At 51.3% G+C, this 21,064-nt stretch overlaps 1 protein-coding gene across 6 annotated transcripts in view; it reads left to right on the plus strand.

The window, feature by feature from the left end:
• Positions 1–21,064, plus strand: part of PALLD (palladin, cytoskeletal associated protein) — a 367,111-nt gene that overhangs the window by 330,584 nt on the left and 15,463 nt on the right. For 4 of the 6 annotated variants that reach the window (XM_055427986.2, XM_055427990.2, XM_055427988.2 and 1 more), the window contains 6 exons: positions 5,794–6,294; positions 11,067–11,202; positions 13,994–14,092; positions 14,835–14,885; positions 16,099–16,320; positions 19,161–19,310. In XM_055427986.2, coding sequence (XP_055283961.2) covers positions 5,794–6,294; positions 11,067–11,202; positions 13,994–14,092; positions 14,835–14,885; positions 16,099–16,320; positions 19,161–19,310 — 1,159 coding nt within the window. The remainder of the gene's footprint in view (positions 1–5,793; positions 6,295–11,066; positions 11,203–13,993; positions 14,093–14,834; positions 14,886–16,098; positions 16,321–19,160; positions 19,311–21,064) is intronic. The other 2 variants (XM_055427989.2, XM_088837807.1) reach the window with 2 other exon arrangements.

The following is a 21,064-nucleotide window of genomic DNA, read 5'->3' on the forward strand; positions in this document are numbered from 1 at the left end:
CCCTGTTGCCCACTTGCCCATGCAGAGGGCGGTCCCTGCAGGAAGAATGTGGTCCTCTCGGAAAGGGAGCCAGGGCGGGTGTGGCCGTGCTTGCATGAGAGGCGTTTGTGGGGCTCATTCGGGGACAGCGTGTATCTCACCGGTGCGTCCCCTGTCGTGCCCCTGCCAGGCCAGCCTTTGCCCCCTCCGCACTTTGCCACCCGGCTGCCTGGCTTCTCCAAGGCTGCCTTCATCAGGTGACAGGAGAGAGGACGGAATCGGAAACTGAAAATGGTTTTACAGCTCCCTGTGTTTCTCTTGGTCAAATCTGATCCTTCCCCACGCAGCCATCCATAAATCCGTTCTTGCTGACAGCCGCGCCCAGACGGTTGGGGGTGGGAGGATGGGGAGTCGTGATTCCTGTGAGAGGGACAGGACCCCTCATTTGTCCTGACGCATCCCTTCCGGAGCTGCACCACCTCACCCTGGAAAGAGTCCATGCCTACATGTGTAGACGTTTGAAGCTTTGCCCGATGGTTCACATCCGAAAGGCGCGGGTTGCTATGGGAGCAAAGAGGCGTGAGAGTGAAGGGTCCTCAGGAGTAGACCCCTTAGAAACCACGTTACAGGGCCAGGTTCTCCTCCACGCACCTGCCTGGCTCTCCGGGAACTGATGCAACCTTGAACAAGTCACTTAGCAGGTTCCCCTTTGTACACAGGCTGTGGCACGTGCGTCAGAGTCCAGTGAGCTCGTTCTTCAGAATTGAAGGCGGGAAGAGCAGAGAACTGCTGAGACTTCCTGAACTGGGGGTGTGGTGGGGTGAGCGGGGGAACGGAAGGGGCTGGACGGGGCAGCTTTAACAGGATGGCCTCACTGTCCTGCTTCAGGCTGGGAGCCTTCACCCGAGTTTCCCACCTTACACAGCGTCCCCAAGACACTCACATCAGTTCATATTCTTATTTCATTTTCAGAGAAAGGGCAGCAGAAAAAATGGGAAAACCGAAAAAGTGATGAAATTATTTTTTAACAAATAGCTTTTTGAACGGTGTTTTACAAATACTGAGTGTTTCGTTTTTATTATGTGGGTTTCAGGTGAGGAGCATGGTAGTGCCATGTCATACACACAGCAGAGTGGTCCCCACTGCATGTCACATTTGACCCCTTCACCCCTTTCACTCCCCCCAAACCGCTTCCCTCCGGTAACAGCTAGACTGATGTCTTTGCCTGTGTATTTTGTTTGTTTAGATTCCACAAGTGAGTAACAGTCACACGCTACTTGTCTTTCTCTGGCGTACTTCCTTTATTAGCACGGTCGCCTCCGGGTCTATCCACGTTGTCACGGAATGGCAGCATTTCTTTTTGTGTGTGTGGCTGAGTAGTACACCAGTATGTACTGTGGGTGGACACCTAGGTTGATTTTATATCTTGGCTATTGTAAATATGCTGCTGTGAGCACTGGGGTGTGTATATCTTTTCGAATTAGTGTTTTTATTTTCTGTAGATAAATAAGAGGTGGGGTTGTTGGATCATACTGTAGTCATTATGTTTTCAGTTTCTTGAGGAACCTCAATACTGTTTTCCATGGTGGGTATCCCAGTTTATATTCCTGGTAGCAGAAATTTTTTTTTTCTTGAAATTTTTTTCTATTAATATTTTTCAGATTCTTTTTCTCATTTAGGTTACTGCAGAATCCCAAGCAGAGTTCCCTGTGCTAGGCAGTAGAAATTTCCTCTTTTTGCCACATCCTTTGCAACATTCGTTATTTCTTGCCTTTCTGATAATGGCCATTGTGACGTGATACCTCACTGTGGTTTTGATTTGCATTTCCCTGTTGATTAGCCATGTTGGGCATCTTTTCATGTGCCTATTGGCATCTGTATGTCTTCCTTGGGAAAATGTCTGTTCAGAGCCTCTGCCTTTTTTTTTGTTTGGGTTGTTTGTGTTTTTGTTGTTGAGTTGAATGAGTCTTTGTATATTTTGGATATTAACTCCTTACAGGATATACAGCTGGTAAAGAAACCACCTGCAATGCAGGAGACCTGGGTTTGATCCCTGGGTTGGGAAGATTCCTCCGGAGAAGGGGAAGGCTACTCACTCCCAGTATTCTGGCCTAGAGAATTCCATAGACTGTATAGTCCACCGGGTCACAAAGAGTCGGACACAACTGAGCGACTTTCACTTTCACAGGATATACAATTCACAGCTATCTTTCCCCACTAAGTATATTGCCTTTTTGTCTTGATGGTATCTCCTTTGCTGTGCAGAAACTTTTTAGATTGATGTAGTCCCACCTGTTTATATTTATTTTTCCGCCCCTGCTTTGGAGTTAGATCCAGGAAAGCATGTCTAAAACTGATGTCAATGTGACAGATAACTCTGGGTAATTTCCTGAAACCACAAGCAAGCTTGCCTTTCTGGGATTTTTCATTTCATTTGCTTTTTTGTCTCTCTGTGAAAACCAAGTTTTATAAAAATAACTTGGGGACTGAGAAAGTGACTTAGATTTGTGCATTTTGTCATCTCAGAATCCAGGTGTGTAAATCATTTAATTCAGTTGTTGTTTTTTTTAAATATTAGAATTTGCACAGAAACCAAGTCAGAAATGTTCAGATTCAAAATAATTGTTCAGCCCTCCCTTCCCCCAGCCCTGCAGTGCCTGCCTATTACATCCTCACCTGCACAAAGTTGGCGGGGCGGGGGCGGGGGGGGGGGAGTGGAGTGGCCAGTTTTTCATGCAGGGTGTTCCAGGAATGGATCACTGGGATGCCCGCTCACTTCTTGTGAAATGAACAGAAACTGCACTAGCTTCTTGAACTGGCACTTCCTGCTAACAGTAGCATTTCAACAGTTTTAAGCTCTTGCGAGTTAGCAAATGTGGTGGGGTTTTTAATGCCTGGATGAGTAGGCTTGAGCCCGTGGACAACATTCGAACCAGCATCGTGATGGTCTGAGCTTCCTTGGCCAGCTTCTTTGAAGAAGCCTGGCTTGTCAGGGGCCATCCCTGACCTGGGGCAGGGGAGTCCCCACACAGACACAGAGACAGCCTGATGTCTAGAGCCATGTACCAGGGCAGCTTCACACAGCCAGGCTGGAAATACCTTCAGAGAGAGCTGAAGCCCTGGCCATCATGAGCCCAACTGGCCCAGAGGAGGGGCAGTGCCTTCCACAAGGCACTTCCAGTCCTGGGGCAGATCGGCTGGATGGTGGGAGGACAGACAGTCCAGGGGTAGGATGCATCTTCCGTGGGGTAGGAATTAAGAAGAAAGTAAAGGCAGGGAGGTCAGAATCTGGGGAGTCAGAAAGTTAGCATTGGTGGGTAGTGTTCATGAGTCCCATCCCTGGGTCAGTTCAGTCTCCCCAAACCACAGACATCCGTGAGGAGCTGCAGCATCCGGTGTATCCCAGCAGTGGCGCGGCTGCTTTTAAATAAAGCATTTGAACCAAGCTCCGTAGTGTTATGCACCAGTGCGCTTGGCCTTCCCCAATCAATAGAAAGCGACCCGAGGCCAGACAAGAAATTCACACAAGGCTTTTATTGGGGCCCCGCTGCTGCAGAGGGGCAGGGAGCAGGTGGGAACAAGAACAAGCAACAGGAGCCCTTGCTTGCTCACTCCTGGAGTAGAGAGGCTGAGCCGCTCCCTGCTGTGCGGTGAGGGTAGTGGTGTGTCCAGGAGTCGGGCCAGAGGGGTGGCTTAGGTGGCCTGCCCGTCCCTCTGGTGGTGCTGTGTGCAGGGGGCATGCTTTTGCCCCTGGCTCTTCAGAAGTGGCACCTGGGCTTTTCCGTCTCTGTCTCTCGCGGGCCATAGTCCACCCCACTGCGCAGGCGCGCGGCCGTCGTCAGCCCCTGCAGTCCTTTGTCATCGCGGAGCGGCGGCCCTGTCCCAGCCTCAGCGCGTCTCACTGGGACCGCCCAGGGTTCACCGCTGCTGGGGGCCTGGCTGCTCGGCTCAGGTTCTCGTGTGCAGCCCTCTTCTCTTTACACTTTTCAGTCCCCGAGGAGGCATCTTTTCATGCGCTTCATTGTAATCACCTCACTGTTAACTTATAGCCGGGAATCGATTCCTGGGAAGGAGGTGAGCGATTCCTTCGCCGCTGTTGTATCTAGTGACACTTGATAACAGATCTGAATCCCCTTTTTCTTTAACTTTTGATCAAGAGCTTCAATCCCTCTTATTGCTTTGAATTTGAAGATTTAATGCCTATAGATAAGGAAGGCTTGGGGGGTTAATTAATTTATTATAATCGGAGCCTAATTACAGTGTTGTGGTGGTTCTTGCCATACATTGACATGAATCAGCCATGGTGCACATGTGTCCCCCCATCCCGAACCCCCCTCCCACCTCCCTCCCCATCCCATCCTTCTGGGTTGTCCCAGTGCACCAGCCTTGAGTGCACTGTTTCATGCCTTGAATTTGGACTTGTCTGTTTCACATATGGTAATACACATCTTTCAATGGGAGGGTTGCATTTTAGTTTAAATGGTTACAGGTTAGCATAGCTCTGCCTCTCCGTGGACAGTTGCTGTTTTATTTGTGCTTAGAGGGTCACCTTATGTTGATGCTTCTTCTGACAGACGTGGTCACTGTGTGGATAAAGGAGAACACCTTGGATGTAAAACTCAGCTCGAGAGGAGAGGTTTTGAGTAAAATGAGAGCATGATTTTAGCTGATTGCTAGCTACTTGCGGACTTCTTTATCAAAAAAGATTCAAACTCTCTGCTTGGTGGAAAATACTTGAGGAATTGAAGCTGCATTATTGTAAAATACCAGAGCTTCCCTGGTAGCTCAGCTGGTAAAGAATCCACTTGCAATGCAAGAGAAACCAGTTCAATTACTGGGTTGGGAAAATCTGCTGGAGAAGGGATAGGCTACCCACTCCAGTATTCTTGGGCTGCCCTGGGGGCTCAGACAGTAAAGAATCTGCCTGCAATGCAAGAAACCTGACTTCTGTTCCTGGGTTGGAAAGATCCCCTGGAGGAGGGCATGACAACCTACTCTAGTATTCTTGCCTGGAGAATCCCATGGACAGAGGAACCTAGAGGGCTGTAGGCCATGGGGTCACAGAGAGTTGGACGTGACAGAGACGCAGCACAGCACATTGTTACATTAGTTATTTGTAACTGCTTACTGAACCCCTGCATGTGAACGGTGGGTGTCACAGGTGCATTTCGGACGTGATGCCAAATGCCAGTGTGCATTAAGGTCTGCATAATAGTTGGCAGTTTCAAAATCGGGGTAGAATAAACTTGGAATGTCTTTTTTAGGGAGCAAAGGCAGAAATCAAAGTAAATCTCCCTCCACCCCACTCCACCCCCAGATCAGTCTGTGGAATTTATTGATTACAGAGCTGACAGCAATGAGGTAGGCAGACAGAGAATGAGATGGCTGGATGGCATCACCGACTCTGTGGACATGAGTTTGAGTGAACTCCAGGAGTTGGTGATGGACAGGGAGGCCTGGCGTGCTGTGATTCATGGGGTCGCACAGAGTCGGACACGACTGAGGGACTGAACTAACTAACTAAATCTGCCAAAGATAAATCGGGTGTTTCTTTTAACTTTCCCATTGTGATAAATTCTTATAAGTTTTCCGCTTAAGAGATTCTGGTTCTGTTAAAATGCAGTGCTGTGGCTCCTGGGGGTCAGACAGCGTTCACTGGCACCTGTTAGCCGGCTCGGCTCGCCTCAGGTCTGAGTCCGGTGAGACGCTGGTCAGCAGTGTCCTCGGTGGCCCTCGGGCTCCTGGGGGGCGCAGTTCCCGCCCCCCCCCCCCCGTCCCTGTCGCACATCTGAAGGTGTCCTTTTCTCCCCGCAGGGACGCGCTCAGGATCCAGCAGCTGCAGCAGCAGATCCGCCGGGAGCGCGAGGCCCGCGCGCGCCCCTCGCCGCCCGCGTCCCCGGAGCCCCCGGAGTCGCGCGCGGAGCCCATGAGCGCACTGGCTGCCCGCCCCGCCATGCAGGCCTCCAGCTCCTTCAGCTACGCGCGCCCCAAGCAGTTCATCGCCGCCCAGAGCCTGAGCCCCAGCGCGCCCCGGTCCCCGGCGCCCGCGTCCCCGTCGACCTCTGAGCCCGAGTGGGGCGCGCTCCCGCCGCCGCCCCCGCCGCTCAGCCCGCCGGCGCTCGCAGCAGGGCCCGACTTCTTCCCGCCGCCGCCTCCTCCACCTCCGCCCGGCCCGGGTCCCGCGCCACGCGCTACCCGCCCAGGCCCAGCGCCCGCAGCGCTGCTCCGTGCCCTGCTGCCCTCGCAGCCCGCCACCGCCACCACCGTCTCCACCGGGGTCTCCGCCCTCGGCCTGCCGCGCGCCGCCCCCGCTGCGTGAGTACCCACCTCCCCTCAGCACCGGCCTGCACACGGTGGGGGTCCAGCTGCTGGGGGCCGAGGTGGGGGCTGGGTGCGCGCCGAGGGGAGGTTGCAGTGACTGCGTCCCCAGGATCAGGAAGTGAACTCGTCCACGCGCACGTTTGCATCTAGTCAGTGGTTGGAGGGGACAGACCTATTAGTGGCTACACTTGATGCAGATAGGCGAGGCCCTGTCCCAGGCCTGAATGATGCAGCCAGCCCTGGCCCCAGCCCCCGACCCCATCTCTACAGGGTTCCATCATCTTCTGCCAGACTCTCTGAATGGCTTTCCTTTGGTCAAAGTGCTGACGTGGCAGCCCTCTAAAATCTTCACTTAGAAACCCTGTGAGGATAAATAAGCTGGCAAAACAAACCCACGGGGAGGCGTCTGGCACGTCTTGAAGTGTAGTAAGAGCTGGCACTGACCCATCCACTGAGGAGGTCAGAACTGCGTGCTGGCCAAGGCGAGCCCAGGGCCACCTCTCAACCCTCCCTGTTGGAATCCTGCTTCAGGGCTGACAGGATCCCAGTACTCTTCAGAAAGAAAAGGAGGAGACCCTAAGTGGGACTTCCTATGGAAATAAAAGTGAGGAGACCCTAGAATTTGAGTTACACTCATTCACAGCAGGTTCCCACCCTGGGGTGGGCTCGTGGCTCCTTCGCAATGAGACTGCTGTTGCCCTCCAGATGTGTCCAGGAGTGCCTGTTAGGTGCTTCCTGCTTCATTAGGCATTTTCTAAAGGCTGCCTGAGGAATTCTGCGATTGAGATCTGGATTCTTCTCAGGTCCTTATGGGAAAAAGCTCAGTCAGGTGACTGTAAATAGTCACATAAGGAGGGGAGCGAGGATGGTAGTGGTGTAATGACAGGCTTCATCCAGAGTCGAGTACAACCTCTGGCCTGAGGAAACCTTTGTATCTTTGTTACATGATTCCCTTTGTCCTCTTACTATGGAAGCGCCATGAAAACACTTGCTCTTTGGAAGAAAAGCTATGACATACCTAGACAGTGATTTTAAAAGCAGAGACATCACTTTACCGGCAGACGTCTGTCTAGTCAAAGCTATGGTTTTTCCAATAGTCAGGTACGGATGTGAGAGCTGGACCATAGAGAAGACTGAGTACCAAAGAATTGATGCTTTTGAACTGTGGTGTGGAGAAGACTCTGGGGAGTCCCTTGGACTGCAAAGAGATCAAAACAGTCCATCCTAAAAGAAATCAGTCCTGATTATTCATTGGAAGGACTGATGCTGAAGCTCCAATACTTTGGCCACCTGATGCAAAGCACTGACTCATTGGGAAAGACCCTAATGCTGAGAAAGATTGAGGTCAGAAGGGAATGACAGAGGATGAGATTTTTGGATGGCATCACCATCTCAATGGACATGAGTTTGAGTAAGCTCTGGGAGATGGTGATGGACGGGGAAGCCTGGTACGCTGCAGTCAGTGGGGTCTCAGAGTCGGACAGGACTTAGCAACTCAACAACAGCAACAACATTTGTTGGTAGGAATTTGATGAAAGATGAGTCCACCACCACCTTGGACAGGGGGGCAGTGTCACCTTTTACCATCTTAGGCAGAAACAGTAGTTTATTCTGGTCTCTGACTTTGAAATTCCCTGTATTCAGCAGTTTTAAGGGCTCATCTCAAGTAACAGAAGTGCTTACCTCTTAGACGCGTCTGTCATGGTTACTCATATGGAGTCATGGCATTTTATAATTATTACCAGAGAGGAGACCGGCAACTCCTGCCATTTCTTCAAAGCTAATGGGGACAGCACTCCAATTTTATGACTCTGGGAAGCTGTACCCAAGGGAGGTGGGCCCTCTGACAGCACGTTCAGTGGTGACCCCCAGGCCTCCAGCTCTATGCCAGCCCAGAAGCCACAGTTGTGTGGTCACCCTTTTGTCTGCAAAATATTTCCTGTTGCAAAATCCCACACACTTAAAGAATTCCTTTTTTTGGTTTGATACATGTGACCTTTGGAACATTTTTTCCTCTGCAAAATTGTGTGATCACTGGTTTGCATTCTGAATTTAAAATGAAAAAGTAACTTTTTAGCCATCATAATAACGCAAATAAATCCGTTCCGATTTGCGTAAGACTGAATGTCCCTTTAGGGCTGCCATGACCAGTTGGCATCCTTGAATTTATAGGAACTGCCCAGCCCTGGCCAGCTGACTGTTCAGTTACTTGTTTATGTTTCGTGGGGCACTTGTGGTGATTGTACAGTAGACTCAGGTTCACTTACCTTCTACTTGTCCGGTTGGACAGCTTTGCCATATGTGTCAAGTGCCCGTAAGTAGGCTGCTTACAAGTGACTTGGTGAAGTAGGAATCCATTAGTTTGGTTGGTTTTTTGTTGTGCTTCTTTGCCTATCTGATACCAAAATTTTAAAAGCAAGTTTCAGATATCTCTATTTTATTTTTACTTTTTTGGTGTTGCCTTTAACTTTTAATTTATATTGGAGCATTAACAACGTTGTTAGAATTTCAGGTGGACAACAGAGGGACTCAGCCATGCATATGCTCTCCTCTCATCCAGGCTGCCATGTGACGTTGGCAGAGTCCCCTGTGCTGTCCAGTAGGTCCTTGCTGGTTATCCATTTTACATGGCCTCCGTTCTGCATGGTTTGTACGGGTGCATCCCAGTCCTTGTTTTGTGACTTGTGCGGTTTTCCGGCACAGCCACGAGAGACAGCAGTGAGCTCTCTTGACCCAGACACAGAGCGGCCCAGGGGATGCAGGCGCAAACACGGACAAAGCCAGACGGACAGAACGACCACAGCTGTGCCCCCTGGAACCAGAGGGCGTGGACCAGAGCATCCCTGGGTGCAGTTCTGGATGCCGCTCTCACAGTCTTCCTCTGAAACATGGGCGCTCATTCCTATTGAGCCCCGGCCTGGGTTACCCCTCTGGGAGTGACGTCAGCCCTCACTTGCGTGTAGGAAAAAGCTCCCCTGCTGCCCGTGTCCTCTGTCAGGTCGTCGTGAACACAGACCGTGGTTGTGACTTCTGAGCACTGGCACCCCTCCCAGGTACTGAGTTCTCCACCTGGCAGTTACCTGTCTTTTTTTTTTTTTAATCTTATTTTTTAATTGAAGGATAATTGCTTTATAGAATTTTGTTGTTTTCTGTCAAACCTGAACATGAATCAGCCATTAGTATACATATATCCCCTCCCTTGTGAACCTCCCTCCCATCTCCCACCCCGTCCTACCCCTCTAGGTTGATACAGAGCCCTGTTGGAATTTTCTGAGCCGTACAGCAAATCAGATATCTCTATTTTCTTAATCATCAGTTGCACTAATGGCTATTTTGCTGTTTGTGTTTAGCATCGTCTTGTTCTCATCTCTAAAAGAGTAGCTTCTGAACAATCTGTGGAGATGTGGTTTTGCATCTTATGTCTGGGCAATGGATGGCCGGGCAGAGGGCAGAAGCAGCGACGGACCACAGAGGCAGGGAGGCTGGACGGCCTCCCCACAGCCCATGGCCTTGATGTGGGTCAGGGTTTAGGGGATTTCTGTGGGTCCAGTCCCTCCCCACTTTCCTTCCTGAGGCTGTAGGGTCGCTGCCCTTCCCAAAGCTGTTTACAGACACACGTGTCCATTCACCGGAGCGTCTCCAGTGGAGGCGGTTCCTACCCCACACGCGCAAGCACTGTTCACCGGGACCGGTGGTTGCGCTGTCGCTGGTGCGCACGGGGCAGGATGCTCCCGCGGGCTCGGCCTGACCATCTGCACGGCAGCTCAGCACCCCAGGCGAGTGGGGCTGTCCTCGGCTCCTGGGCACAGTGAAGAGTGCTGGTTTGGGTAACGGTTTACTTTGAAGAGATGTCTTAATTTTTAACTATAGGAACTGTTGTGAAGGGAAAGCATCTCTGTCAGCAGACACATTTTTACTCCTGAGGAGTGGCTCTTTGCCCCTCAAAAGTCAATGGGAGCCGTGGTGGGGCAGATGCTGCATCCTGCTGTCCCCCTGACCTTAGAGCCTCAGCCTTACTGAGTGCTCAGGGTTAACATAATTTCTTAGTGGTAGCCGAATCACATTAATAGTTAGTCCAAATGAGATGCTCTGAGAGAAGGAGGTTCCCTGTTCAACAGAGAGGGTGCCCCGCCGACCGCCCGGTTGGCTCTGGCCGCCCCTCTGCAATGCGGTCCTCCCAGTCCAGCTCCACCTGGACCCTCCCCTCCTGTCACCTGGCAGCACCACCTCCCCACCACCACTGCAGGGGCTGATTTTTGCAAGAATAGTGGCTTGTGGCTGCTGCACAGAGTCTGCTCTGGTGCCCGGAACGGAGCAAGGCCCCAACCAGCGGGTCAGCAGGGGAGTTGGCAGGCCCCTGGGGCTCTGCACAGCATCCTGGGGTCCTCTTCCGTTCATGCCTCCCCCATCCCCTCTGGCCTGCATCCATTCCTGCTTCCTCTTTATTCCTGTCCCACCCAGAATTCCTGCTGCGAGGTGTGTTCTATGCTTTATTCTCCAGCTTCAGCATCAGTCCTTTCGATGGATAGTCAGGGTTGATGCCCAAAGTCACAGCCTGCTGTGGCAGAACCCAGGTCTGCATACAGACGGCGCCACCTATTGCTGCTGCCTCTTCCAGCTCAGCGCTGGTCTCACCCTCTGACACACCAGCGTGTGCCGGCGGTGACATCTGCATCACCGGTCCATGCCCAACAGGATGGGCGCTGGGCCGGGAGTGCCTGCCAGACCAAACCCTGACCCTGCCCCCACCGTGTGCTCACCCGCAGGGGGCTGCCCAAGAAGGCCGGCAGACCTGCCAGGATGGCCTCCGACGAGGAGATCCAGGGCTCCAAGGACGCAGTCATCCAGGACCTGGAACGCAAGCTGCGCTTCAAGGAGGACCTGCTCAACAACGGGCAGCCGGTAGGGGTGGTAGAGGGCGGGGACACGGTGAGCAGGAGCAGGCGGTGGGAGCGGCCCCGGGGCGCCAGGCTGGGCCTCACCGGCGTCCAGGCTGGGCCTCACCCCACACCTGGCCTTCAGCCGAGCACCAGCCTCACAGCCCCCATGCGCCTCTCCAGGTTGAGGTTTGCTTGTGGAGGGGAGAGCATGGGGGCAGGCTTTGCTGCCTCCTTCCATGAACCATTCCTGGGGGCTGGGGGGCGTACGGCAGCTTGGAGGTAGCGGGTGCGGGAAGGCTGAGGCCACAGTAGCTCACCAAGCACCTCTGACACTGCAGAGGATCTGGACGGTCTGCAGCCACCGCGCCCTGATCACACCCAAGCTTGTCCTGCTTGGAAGCTGAGCAGGGTCGGGCCTGGCGAGTCCTCGGGTGGGAGGCGGAGAAAGGGAAGCAGTCCCGCTGGAGGGTGGGGCTGGGGGCTGTGGCCCATGGTCTGTCTCTGCCCAGAGGCAGTGGATTGGAACTCAGTTCTGGGCTCTCTGCCCTGCCCTGCTTCTGCAGACAAGGCCGTGCACCTTAGGAGGCCGTGCCCATCTGGTCTAGACTGTCCAGGTTCGGGTTCCGTTACCACACTTGTCCTGGTCTGTCGGGGCAGCTCAGTTCTGGACGGGAGTGGTCACTGTTCTGAGGCTGCGGGTTGTAGATGGACGAGGAGACGGTCCACACAGTCGCCTCCTCCACGGGCACAGTGCTTCCTTGTCAGGCGCTGGCTTGTTTTTTGGGCTCACTGCCCCTCATCACGTCCAAGTTCCTGAAGGGCATAGGCAAACGAGTCTAGGAAATGAGATTTCTTAGCCGTGGTCCAATGACCTGTGTGCTTTTCGGGGTGCATTGGCCTGGCTCTTGAGTAGAAGCAGAGACGGGCCTCTTGTGAAGTCTCCCTCAGCACCTTCTCCAGAGCGGGAAGCCTGCGTACTGACTCTGTTTTCTAGGAGCTGTGGTTATCCTGCCCTGATAAAGACGTGAGCACAGACCAGTTGGGTTGGGACGCTGGGGCCCAGAGGAGGGGGCTGGGTACTGATCTTAGTCACTGGGCTTAGACTGACATACTAAGGACACCGCACGCTACTCACCGCACTGAGACTTTCACACGGGGGAAAATATCCTCTCCCTGAAATAAGTGTTTGCATGTGCAATTGGACACGTTCTGGAAGTTTTCCCTGGCTCTGTCAACCAGAGCATTTGAAAGATTAAAACAAATACTATTATTATTACACTACATGTATTTATATCTTTTACATATATATGTCATATATCTCTTTTGCATAGAAGTATATATTATTTGTGTTTGTTCAGCAGTGAATGACATTTCCAATATTTTCTGTACATTTCCACATTTGAGAATTTTAAAAGGACAAGTAAGGTTTCTGTTCGTAGAAAATGTGACCATCAAACAGCTTTTTCCTGATGCGGCACGTGACTGTCCGCATTTCTGGCGTCTTCATATATGGACTTTATGTTCACACGGCACAGCAAGTGGTTCAGAAACACAGCAGTGAGTGAGTCTGGCTGCTGGCAGTGGCAGGTGTGTGTGACGAGGGCCTGAGTATCGAGTGATGCTTCCGCTCCAGAGGAATGGGGTGGCAGCAGACCGCCCTCCCCAAATATTAGGAAGGCTTTTTATGAGAGCAGGTGTTTAAAAAGGTATTTAAAACTGTGTCTGAAAGCTGAACCCGTGATTCTTTAACACATGTGAGAAACTTAAACAGCAGCGTGTCTGCATGCCACAGATGCCTGCCGCCACCTCTCCTCATCCACAGCCCCCTTTCCCAAAACAAGGTCATTGGAGCTTCAGGTCTGTTTGCCATTTGGCTTGTGTCCTGCTTCCCTTCCCGGTTTCCGCTGGGACTGAAAGCAGCAATTACTGGAAAGCAGCAGTTTACCCAGCATAGTTTCCTGATTAGAGAGTTTCTAGGAGAGTCTGTGTCTAGATTCAGAAGTTCGGAAGTTCATCTGAAATAACTTACACATTTTTTCAAATTTTATTTTGTGTTACTAATTATTCTCTATTTTGAATCAAAACTTAAATGCCCCAATGAATGGGCCGATGATCGTTTTGGAGCCAGCACTCGAGGGCACCCTTCAGCCCATCAGACAGAACGCGAGTGGGCCGTTTGGTTTGTGTTCAGCCCAAAGCCCTGGTCACCGAAGGCAGCAGCCTCGCCACCTTCGCGGGGGTAGGCCCGGGGCCGTGGGTAGCAGGTCAGCAGGCCGCATCCGGCCCCTCTGCTCGGTCAGGGTGTGCAGCTAGCCCTCGTGACTTCCTGTGCTTGCCTGCATTCACCCCCGTGCCTGGCCCCGGAGAAGGGCTCTCGGAGCAGCACTGCCCACCAGCCTCGGACTCCCTTCCCGGGCTTGGAGCTGTTCTGAAGCCTGTGATGGCTGTGACCGTTCCCATTCTGTAGACGGCGTCTTGCTGCGTAAAGGGCATTGCCTGCACATTTATCATCAGGCGTCAGTGCGTGACGCGCTCTTCGGTGACCTCTGCCCTGTTGCCTGCTCTGCTCTCCTTCAGTCTGCTCTGTTAGTTGATGGCTCCCGGGATGGGCCACCCTGACTCTCAGCACAGACTCAGGACTGGAGGGCGGGGGGAGCAGGTGAACACAGGGGGCAGGGGGCTCCTGTCTGCACAGGTGTCCGGAGGTGGAGAGGAGTGGACAGAGAACCACACACCCGTTTGTTCTTTGCATCCGTGTTCTCAAGGCGCTGCAGCAGTGTGATTTTTCTGACCCGTGTGGCTTCTTTGCTTAGAGGTTGACCTATGAAGAAAGGATGGCTCGGCGGCTGCTGGGTGCTGACAGTGCGACTGTCTTCAACGTCCAGGAGCCAGAAGAGGAGGCGGCCAACCAGGTACACGACCCTCCCGGCTTCCCGGGAGAGCAGAGTGTTCTCCACCCGCCACCCCCAGCCTCCCTAGGGACGCGGTCCTGCGGCCAGCTCTGTGCAGAACCAAGGGTGGGTCACAGGCTGCCTTTGGCCCGCGGCTGGTGAGCATGCCCTGTGTTCAAGGGGTGATGGAGTTACTTCCGTCGATGACACAGGTCCTTTTTGTCTTATCCATTAGTTTCTCTTCTTTCAAGTATCTTTCTGATTTCCCTGTCCTGTGCTGTAATGCAAAACAGGTTTGTGTGGAGGAGCATACGTTCACTGAAATTGTGTGAAATCACTCGTGACTATTTTCAGTTACATTCTTAATATCTCATCCAGGGAAGTATCTCTGTACAGAAAAGAATGTTTTTCTCCCCAAATGGAGTTGAAAATTAGTACTGAGCAGGGAATCTGCTTTGGCCCCTGCTAACACCAGAATCACTTCATGGCTTTGCTGTGAGCTGTTTATCATCTCCACTGGTTCTGTTTGGAGTCTCCATATGTGCTGAATAGTTTTAAGATAAAAGAAAGCTTTAGAACACAAGTTTAAAGGATCAAGTAAACTCTTTCTCCTGTCTATTGAGAAATGGATCAGCCTTCAAAATCTGAAAGTTTTTCTGTGTTAAATATTGCTCCCACCAGAGTTTCCCTTAAAGCTGGAAGTCGGGTTGGATTCTTGCAGCCTCTCTCACTGGGCTTCACTCCTCCTTTTCTGCTGTTTCAGGACCGCTGGCCATCTCGTGCTTCTGTAGAGAGCCCTCTGGACGGTCAAAAGGTCACCTTTGCCTCTGTCCCCCTCCCGGCCCTTCCGTGTCCGTGTCCTCTGCTCTCCCTCGTGCGTGTGTGTCTGCCCCTCCTGCCACACGACAGTCGCTGACGTGCTGACCACGTCTGCATCCATTCAGTGTCAGATCGCTACAGCGCGCTGCAGTGTGATTTGTCACGTCGTTTATTTGCAGACTTGAATTTTCTTCTGTCCTTTATGAATACTCTGAATGTTAAATTGTGAGAAGTTTCTCATTTGTTAAAATTCGTCTAGGAGAAAAAAGAGCTAATTCTTAAACTGATTAATTTGATAATAGTTAGACAAAGCTATTTGTGTTATTTCCTGCAGTTTTATTCATACTGCTGAATTTCTTCCTTCACGCCAACAGACTTTTTTGGGTTTTGGGGCATGCCCTGTGGCATGTGACATCTTAGCTCGAACCCTGCCCCCTCCACTGATAGCGCCAAGTCTTAACCACTGGGCACCAGGGAAACCCCACGCCAGACTGTTTGTTAAAGATTGAGTAACTTTAAGAGAAAACCTTGTTTGAAACAACCTTTCATTTAATATTAAATAGAAAATGGGCTGCCTTTTCTTTTCTATACTTCATGAGCAAGAGGTCTCTTGGTACCCCTTCATTAGCAGAGGATGCTGGCGGGCACTTGATGCCTATTTTTTTAACCACGTTTGACTGGACTGTCAGTCCTCTTCTTTGTTTAAAGGGGGTGGAGAATGGTTATCGAGAGCTGGGGAGCTGAGGGAGAGTTGGAGGCTGGGTGGCGAGGACTTTCAGGAGAAGGGAGTAAGGTACCATTTCTCCATCACCCGCTGGAGGAAAGGCCAGGTGAGCCGCAGCTGCCCATCAGGGAGGCGCCCGCCCTCAGACAGGGACGGGTCAGCGTGGCATCAGTGCTTAACGTTTATGAGCAGTTTAGTTGCCTTTTTTTTTCCTTCTCCCCATTCTAAGAAGAGAAAGAAACTCGTTCTAGCTGTGTGGCTGCAGTGTTTTTGGTTGATAAGACTTGAGGATGGTTTGAAACAGCACGCGTCCTTCCAGGAGTTGTTTGTTTCCTGTGGGAGTGACTGGGCTGCAGACCCGTCGAGTTCTGTAGTAAACACATCGCGGTCCTCTGGGAGCCTGACTGGAGAGGGGCTGAGTCCGGTGGGGCAGTGTGTACCTCGAGGGGCCCAGTTGGTGACGCAGCCCCTCCGTCTGACTCAGGAGTACAAGGTCTCCAGCTGTGAGCAGAGGCTCATCAGTGAAATCGAGTACCGGCTGGAGCGGTCCCCTGTGGAGGAGTCAGGGGACGAGGCCCCCTGCGGGGACACGTCTGTGGAGAGCGGAGTGGCCCCCTGCTTTGAGGTGAAGCTGAAGCATTACAAGATCTTTGAGGGTATGCCTGCAACGTTCACATGCAGAGTGACTGGCGACCCAAAGCCCAAGGTGAGTGGAGATACAGCCTCTTCAGAGCTGCATGCCCTGAGGATGGGCCTCGCTTCCAGCCTGCAGGGTGTGTGGTAGGAGGATAAGTGCCGGCATTGAAACTGTGAAAGTGTCAGTCACTCAGTCATGTCCTAGTGTCTGCGACCCCAGGGACTGCAGCCCGCCAGGCTCCTCTGTCCATGGGATTCTCCAGGCAGGAATACTGGAGTGGGTTGCCATGCCCTCCTCCAGGGGATATTCCCGACCTAGGGATTGAACTCACATCTCCTGCATTGCAGGGGGATCCTTTACTGTCTGAGCCACCAGGAAAGCCCCTAGACTAGGATGGGATTGGACAGAATAGGGTAGGATAGAATGGGACCTAAGAGGGCAGGACAGCTAGACTAGGAGACTAGCTGGCAAGGAGCTCACACCCTCCCCTCTCTCACTCACATGGAGTCACCGTTGGGACACCCAAGGTGCCCATGTTGGGCTCAGCTCCAGCAGGTTGACAAGCTTTCCCACGGCTCGAGGGCTGTGGTGGCCAGGCCTGAGCTTGAACCCGCCTGTGCTCTGTACTGTACAGAGCAGTGAAGCTGCCACTGCTGATGGGACTCATGTCTTTACTCCACAAAGCCAAGGCCTCCTGTGTATACAGAGGCGGAGGGGGCAGGGATACCACAGCTGGGGCTGGCCGGGCCAGAGCCCTGTCTTGCCGGCACATGGGGACACTGGGTGGAGGCTGGCCCTCTCTTTAGACAGAGGCTAGGATCACCGCTCACGGCCCGATGGAACAGCACACGGGACTGCACGTTTCCCGAGGACTGGAGAGAAGACAGTAAGAGAGGCACAGGGAGAGTCGGAAGCTCCCCCTTGACGCTCTCCCAGGACAGTCTGCCCTCGGCAGGCTTGTCCCCTTGAAACAGGAGAAGACTGAGGCGAATCTCTGGTTCACACTGTTTTCGTCTCCGAGCAGTCTTGGTAGAATGTTGGCACTGTCTCTTAATTTGGGCTTCCCTGGTGACTCAGATGGTATAGGATCCACCTGCAATGCGGGAGACCTGGGTTCAGTCCTTGGGTCAGGAAGATCCCCCGGAGGAGGGCATGGCAACCCACTCCAGTACTTTTGCCTGGAGAATCCCCATGGACAGAGGAGCCTGGCGGACTGCAGTCCATGGTGTCGAGAGTAGTCAGACGTGACTGAGCAGCTCAGCACAGTACGTCTCTTAATTCTTAGCTGAAAGTTGTCTTCTAAGTATAATACAGGTGAAAAATAGGATTAAAGGGAAAAAAGAATTCTAAAGAACTGGCATAGCAGCAGGAATGTGAAAGCGAGAAATTATATACTGGTCAGAGCTTCTTTGTTCCAGGAAATAATCCAACCAGTAAGAGCTTGATAATTATGAAGTGTCAGCCTTTATGTAATTTAGCTTTTAGAATTGAAAGTTGCTAGTCTGTTTCGATGGTGACCTTTTCGGTTCTGGAGACTGGTAATATTGGTAACATAGTTTCCATAGAAGCTAGGGAGGGAAGAGCCACAGTTCTCAGACCCTCCTTGTTGGTGCTTACTTAGTGTGGTCTCTTTGTGACCTTTCCTGTCTTAGACGTGGAAGGTTTAAGAACAGTTTTTCAGATTCAGAGGCTTTGGCAGGAGCAGCAGTGAAAGGCCAGCTGTGGTCTCAGCTTGCCAAGGGAGGTACATGCAGGAGGAAGCTCATTCTACGGGAGGCTATGAAGTAGGCTTCCTCTGCTGGGAATGTTAGGAGTGCCCTGGGCTGCAGGGAACAGAGGTGACCGCATCCTACTTTAAAAGCGAGGATGTCATTTCCTCCAGCCAACACAGCGTACTGGCTGTGTTGGGGCTGCGGATCTGTGACCATCACTATGGCCTCTCTTCTGCTGTGAAGTTCATGACCAGCTCAGATTTAACCACCGAAACGTGAGAAACCAATGGACCTGGGATCTTGCTTAAAGGTGAGAGAGGAGAGGAGGGACCTTAGAAGAGATGGTTTGACCATTTAGAACGTTTCTGTCTAATCAAGATGTACTTTTATTGTATTTTTCACAATTTTCTATCACTCCAAGTTAAAGTATTATTTGAAAATTAGTGTACGTTTAAATACTGCTGTGTTTAACATAGTGGGGAGAGCTGGTGAACTGTAATCTTCAACCCTGTGCCCCCACCTGCACCCCCACCCTCCCTCGCACCCTGTTCTGTTTGTCTGACACAGACGAGTTGACTGGACTTGAGGGTCTGCTTTTTTTCATCTTGAGATAATGTTTTTACCTTTAAAAGTGATACATGTTCACTTGGGACATTTGAAAACAGAAGCAAAAAGAAAACTGGGATGCCAGCTGAGAAGTCATCACTGTCTTCCATGTAAATAATGGATGAATGTAAATGCCACTTATGTATGTCTTTTATGTATTTATTATTTTATTAATAATTTAATGTATTGTTAATATATCTTATTTTAATTTTATTATTTAAAATATACACTTTAATACTTTATTATTTGGCGGCACCATGTCTTAACTGCAGCATGCAGGATCTGTGATCTTAGCTGGGGCAAGTGGAATCTAGTTCCCTGACCAAGGTTTGAACCTGGGCCTCCTGCACTAGGAGTGAGGAGTCTTAGCCACTGGACCACCAGGGAAATCCCTATCCGTCTTCTAGAAAGAAAGAGAATGTGTAATTCCTGAAGCTAGACTAGAAGTAGCCTGTCTGCTGTCTCCCCTTGTCCCTCGGAAGTCAAGGCCCTGCCCAGGTGTCCAGTCTCCCGTTCTGTCGCAGGAGCTCAGAGCAGCCCCCACCCACCCCCCACACACAGGCCTCACCTTCTCTCTGCCTCCTCCCGCAGATTTACTGGTTTAAGGATGGAAAACAGATCTCCCCCAAGAACGATCACTACAGCATCCGCAGCGACCCCAACGGGACCTGCTCCCTGCACACTGCAGCCTCCACGCTGGAGGACGACGGCAATTACACAGTCATGGCCGCCAGCCCTCAGGTGGGAAGCGTGGGTGCCCGTGGCTCTGCTCTGCCCTGGTGCGGGCCCCGGGCGGGGAGGTGGCTCGCCTGGTGCCCCGTGTCCTCTGTCCCGGCAGAGAGGTTTCCTTTCCTGAGTGTTCATTTCCTCCATTAGACGTTTGTGTGCACGACGCATAGATGTGCACCATTTGTGTCCACAGTGTCGAGAGGCTGCTGTGCACACCTCTCCTGGGGGTGGGACTGCCGTTCCTGGAAGGACAGGGTCCCGAGACACAAGATGAGCCAGTGAACAGATGCACAGACCATGTGATTTCATGAAGAATCACATTCCCAGGAGAGAGGGGAGTGAGGGGCGTGTGTGCGATGTGGTAGGAAGACTCAGAAATTAAATATTTAGAAGAAATACATGCACACTTACTTCAGTGGAATTTAAATAACCTGTAAGTCTGGACAGATTTCAGTTTTGATAGAGCATAAATGCAGCACTCAGGATTTTGGTTTGTTTTCTCTTGTGTTGGCCTTTAGATTTAGGGTCAAAAAATTAATTGACTACTTAGAATTTAGTAGGCTGCTACTGGCTACCAGGTTCCAACTGAAGCCTGCAGAGTCCTTTTCATAGAATATCTTGTATATTTTAGGAGCTGTACTGGATCCACAGACACGTGTAAGAAGTGGTTTTGTGCCTTAAACACTTGACAGGGTACTTTACAAAGTCAACAGAAAGCATATAATCGGTTGTGTCCGACTCTTTGCAACCCCATGGACTATACAGTCCATGGAATTCTCCAGGCCAGAATACTGGAGTGGGTAGCCTTTCCCTTCTCCAGGGGATCTTCCCAACCCAGGGATCGAGCCGGGGTCTACCTGCATTGCAGGCAGGTTCTTTACCAACTGAGCTATCAGGGAAGCCTGTAAATAACACACTCTTTTTAAAAAGAAAGCTAACAGTTTTAATATGTACCTAATGGAGATTGCTCACAAGTCATCCTTTTTAAAAAAATCTTTGATGTATTTGTATCATTCTATATTTCATTATTTCTTTTGAAAGAAGCATTCGGTGTTAGGAAATGATACAGGTAATTTTAGCAACGCTTGCACACTTCTGCAAGTGCAGACAGTGTTGCAGACAGTGTTTTCCTGTCCTAAGGCTACAGTGTCACTTAAAGATACCTTACTGCAGCAATGTTAAACTTAGAGCAAACTGAAGTCTCACAGATTTCACCACAACCAGGGTGCGATCTGGGACAGCCGACTCCGTACTGACCAGGAACAGTTTTCCAGTTCATGCACCTTCTTGAGGCGCTGATGTTTCAATCAGTGAATACATGAGCTCTGAAAAGCAGTCCCAGTCATGATCTTTACTAAACAGTCAACGTTTGAATGCTTGTTGGTGTTCATGTTGGTGTGTTTGAGGGAATGAAAGTGACTTTTTTTTTAATTGTATTTTTAGTATGCTTCCTTGACTGTTACTAACCAATTCCCATCTTCTGTTTTCTTCCTCTTAAAAAAGTAGTGGAGAACTCAGTAAAACCCAGAATTTCCCTTCCTGTTGGGGCCTTTCTTCCTCTTGTGCCCTGAGAAGTCTGGGGCGGGTGATGGAGGTGGAGTTCACTGTGTTCCTTCCAGTCACCACTACTGGGCTTCTGCTGTTCTTGTCCAGGCGTTTTGCCTGCTGCGTGTTCTGAACTTTTGTTGGAGTGAGCACTTTTAAAGAACAGAATAACGCAAACATCAGACTGCAGTTTGGAGTCTGTGTGTGTCCTTCAGGTGATG

The sequence above is a fragment of the Moschus berezovskii genome, chromosome 7, assembly GCF_049115385.1.
Source record: "Moschus berezovskii isolate FMDL1 chromosome 7, NW_MosBer_1.0, whole genome shotgun sequence".
In the NCBI taxonomy this organism is placed as follows: Eukaryota; Metazoa; Chordata; class Mammalia; order Artiodactyla; family Moschidae; genus Moschus; species Moschus berezovskii.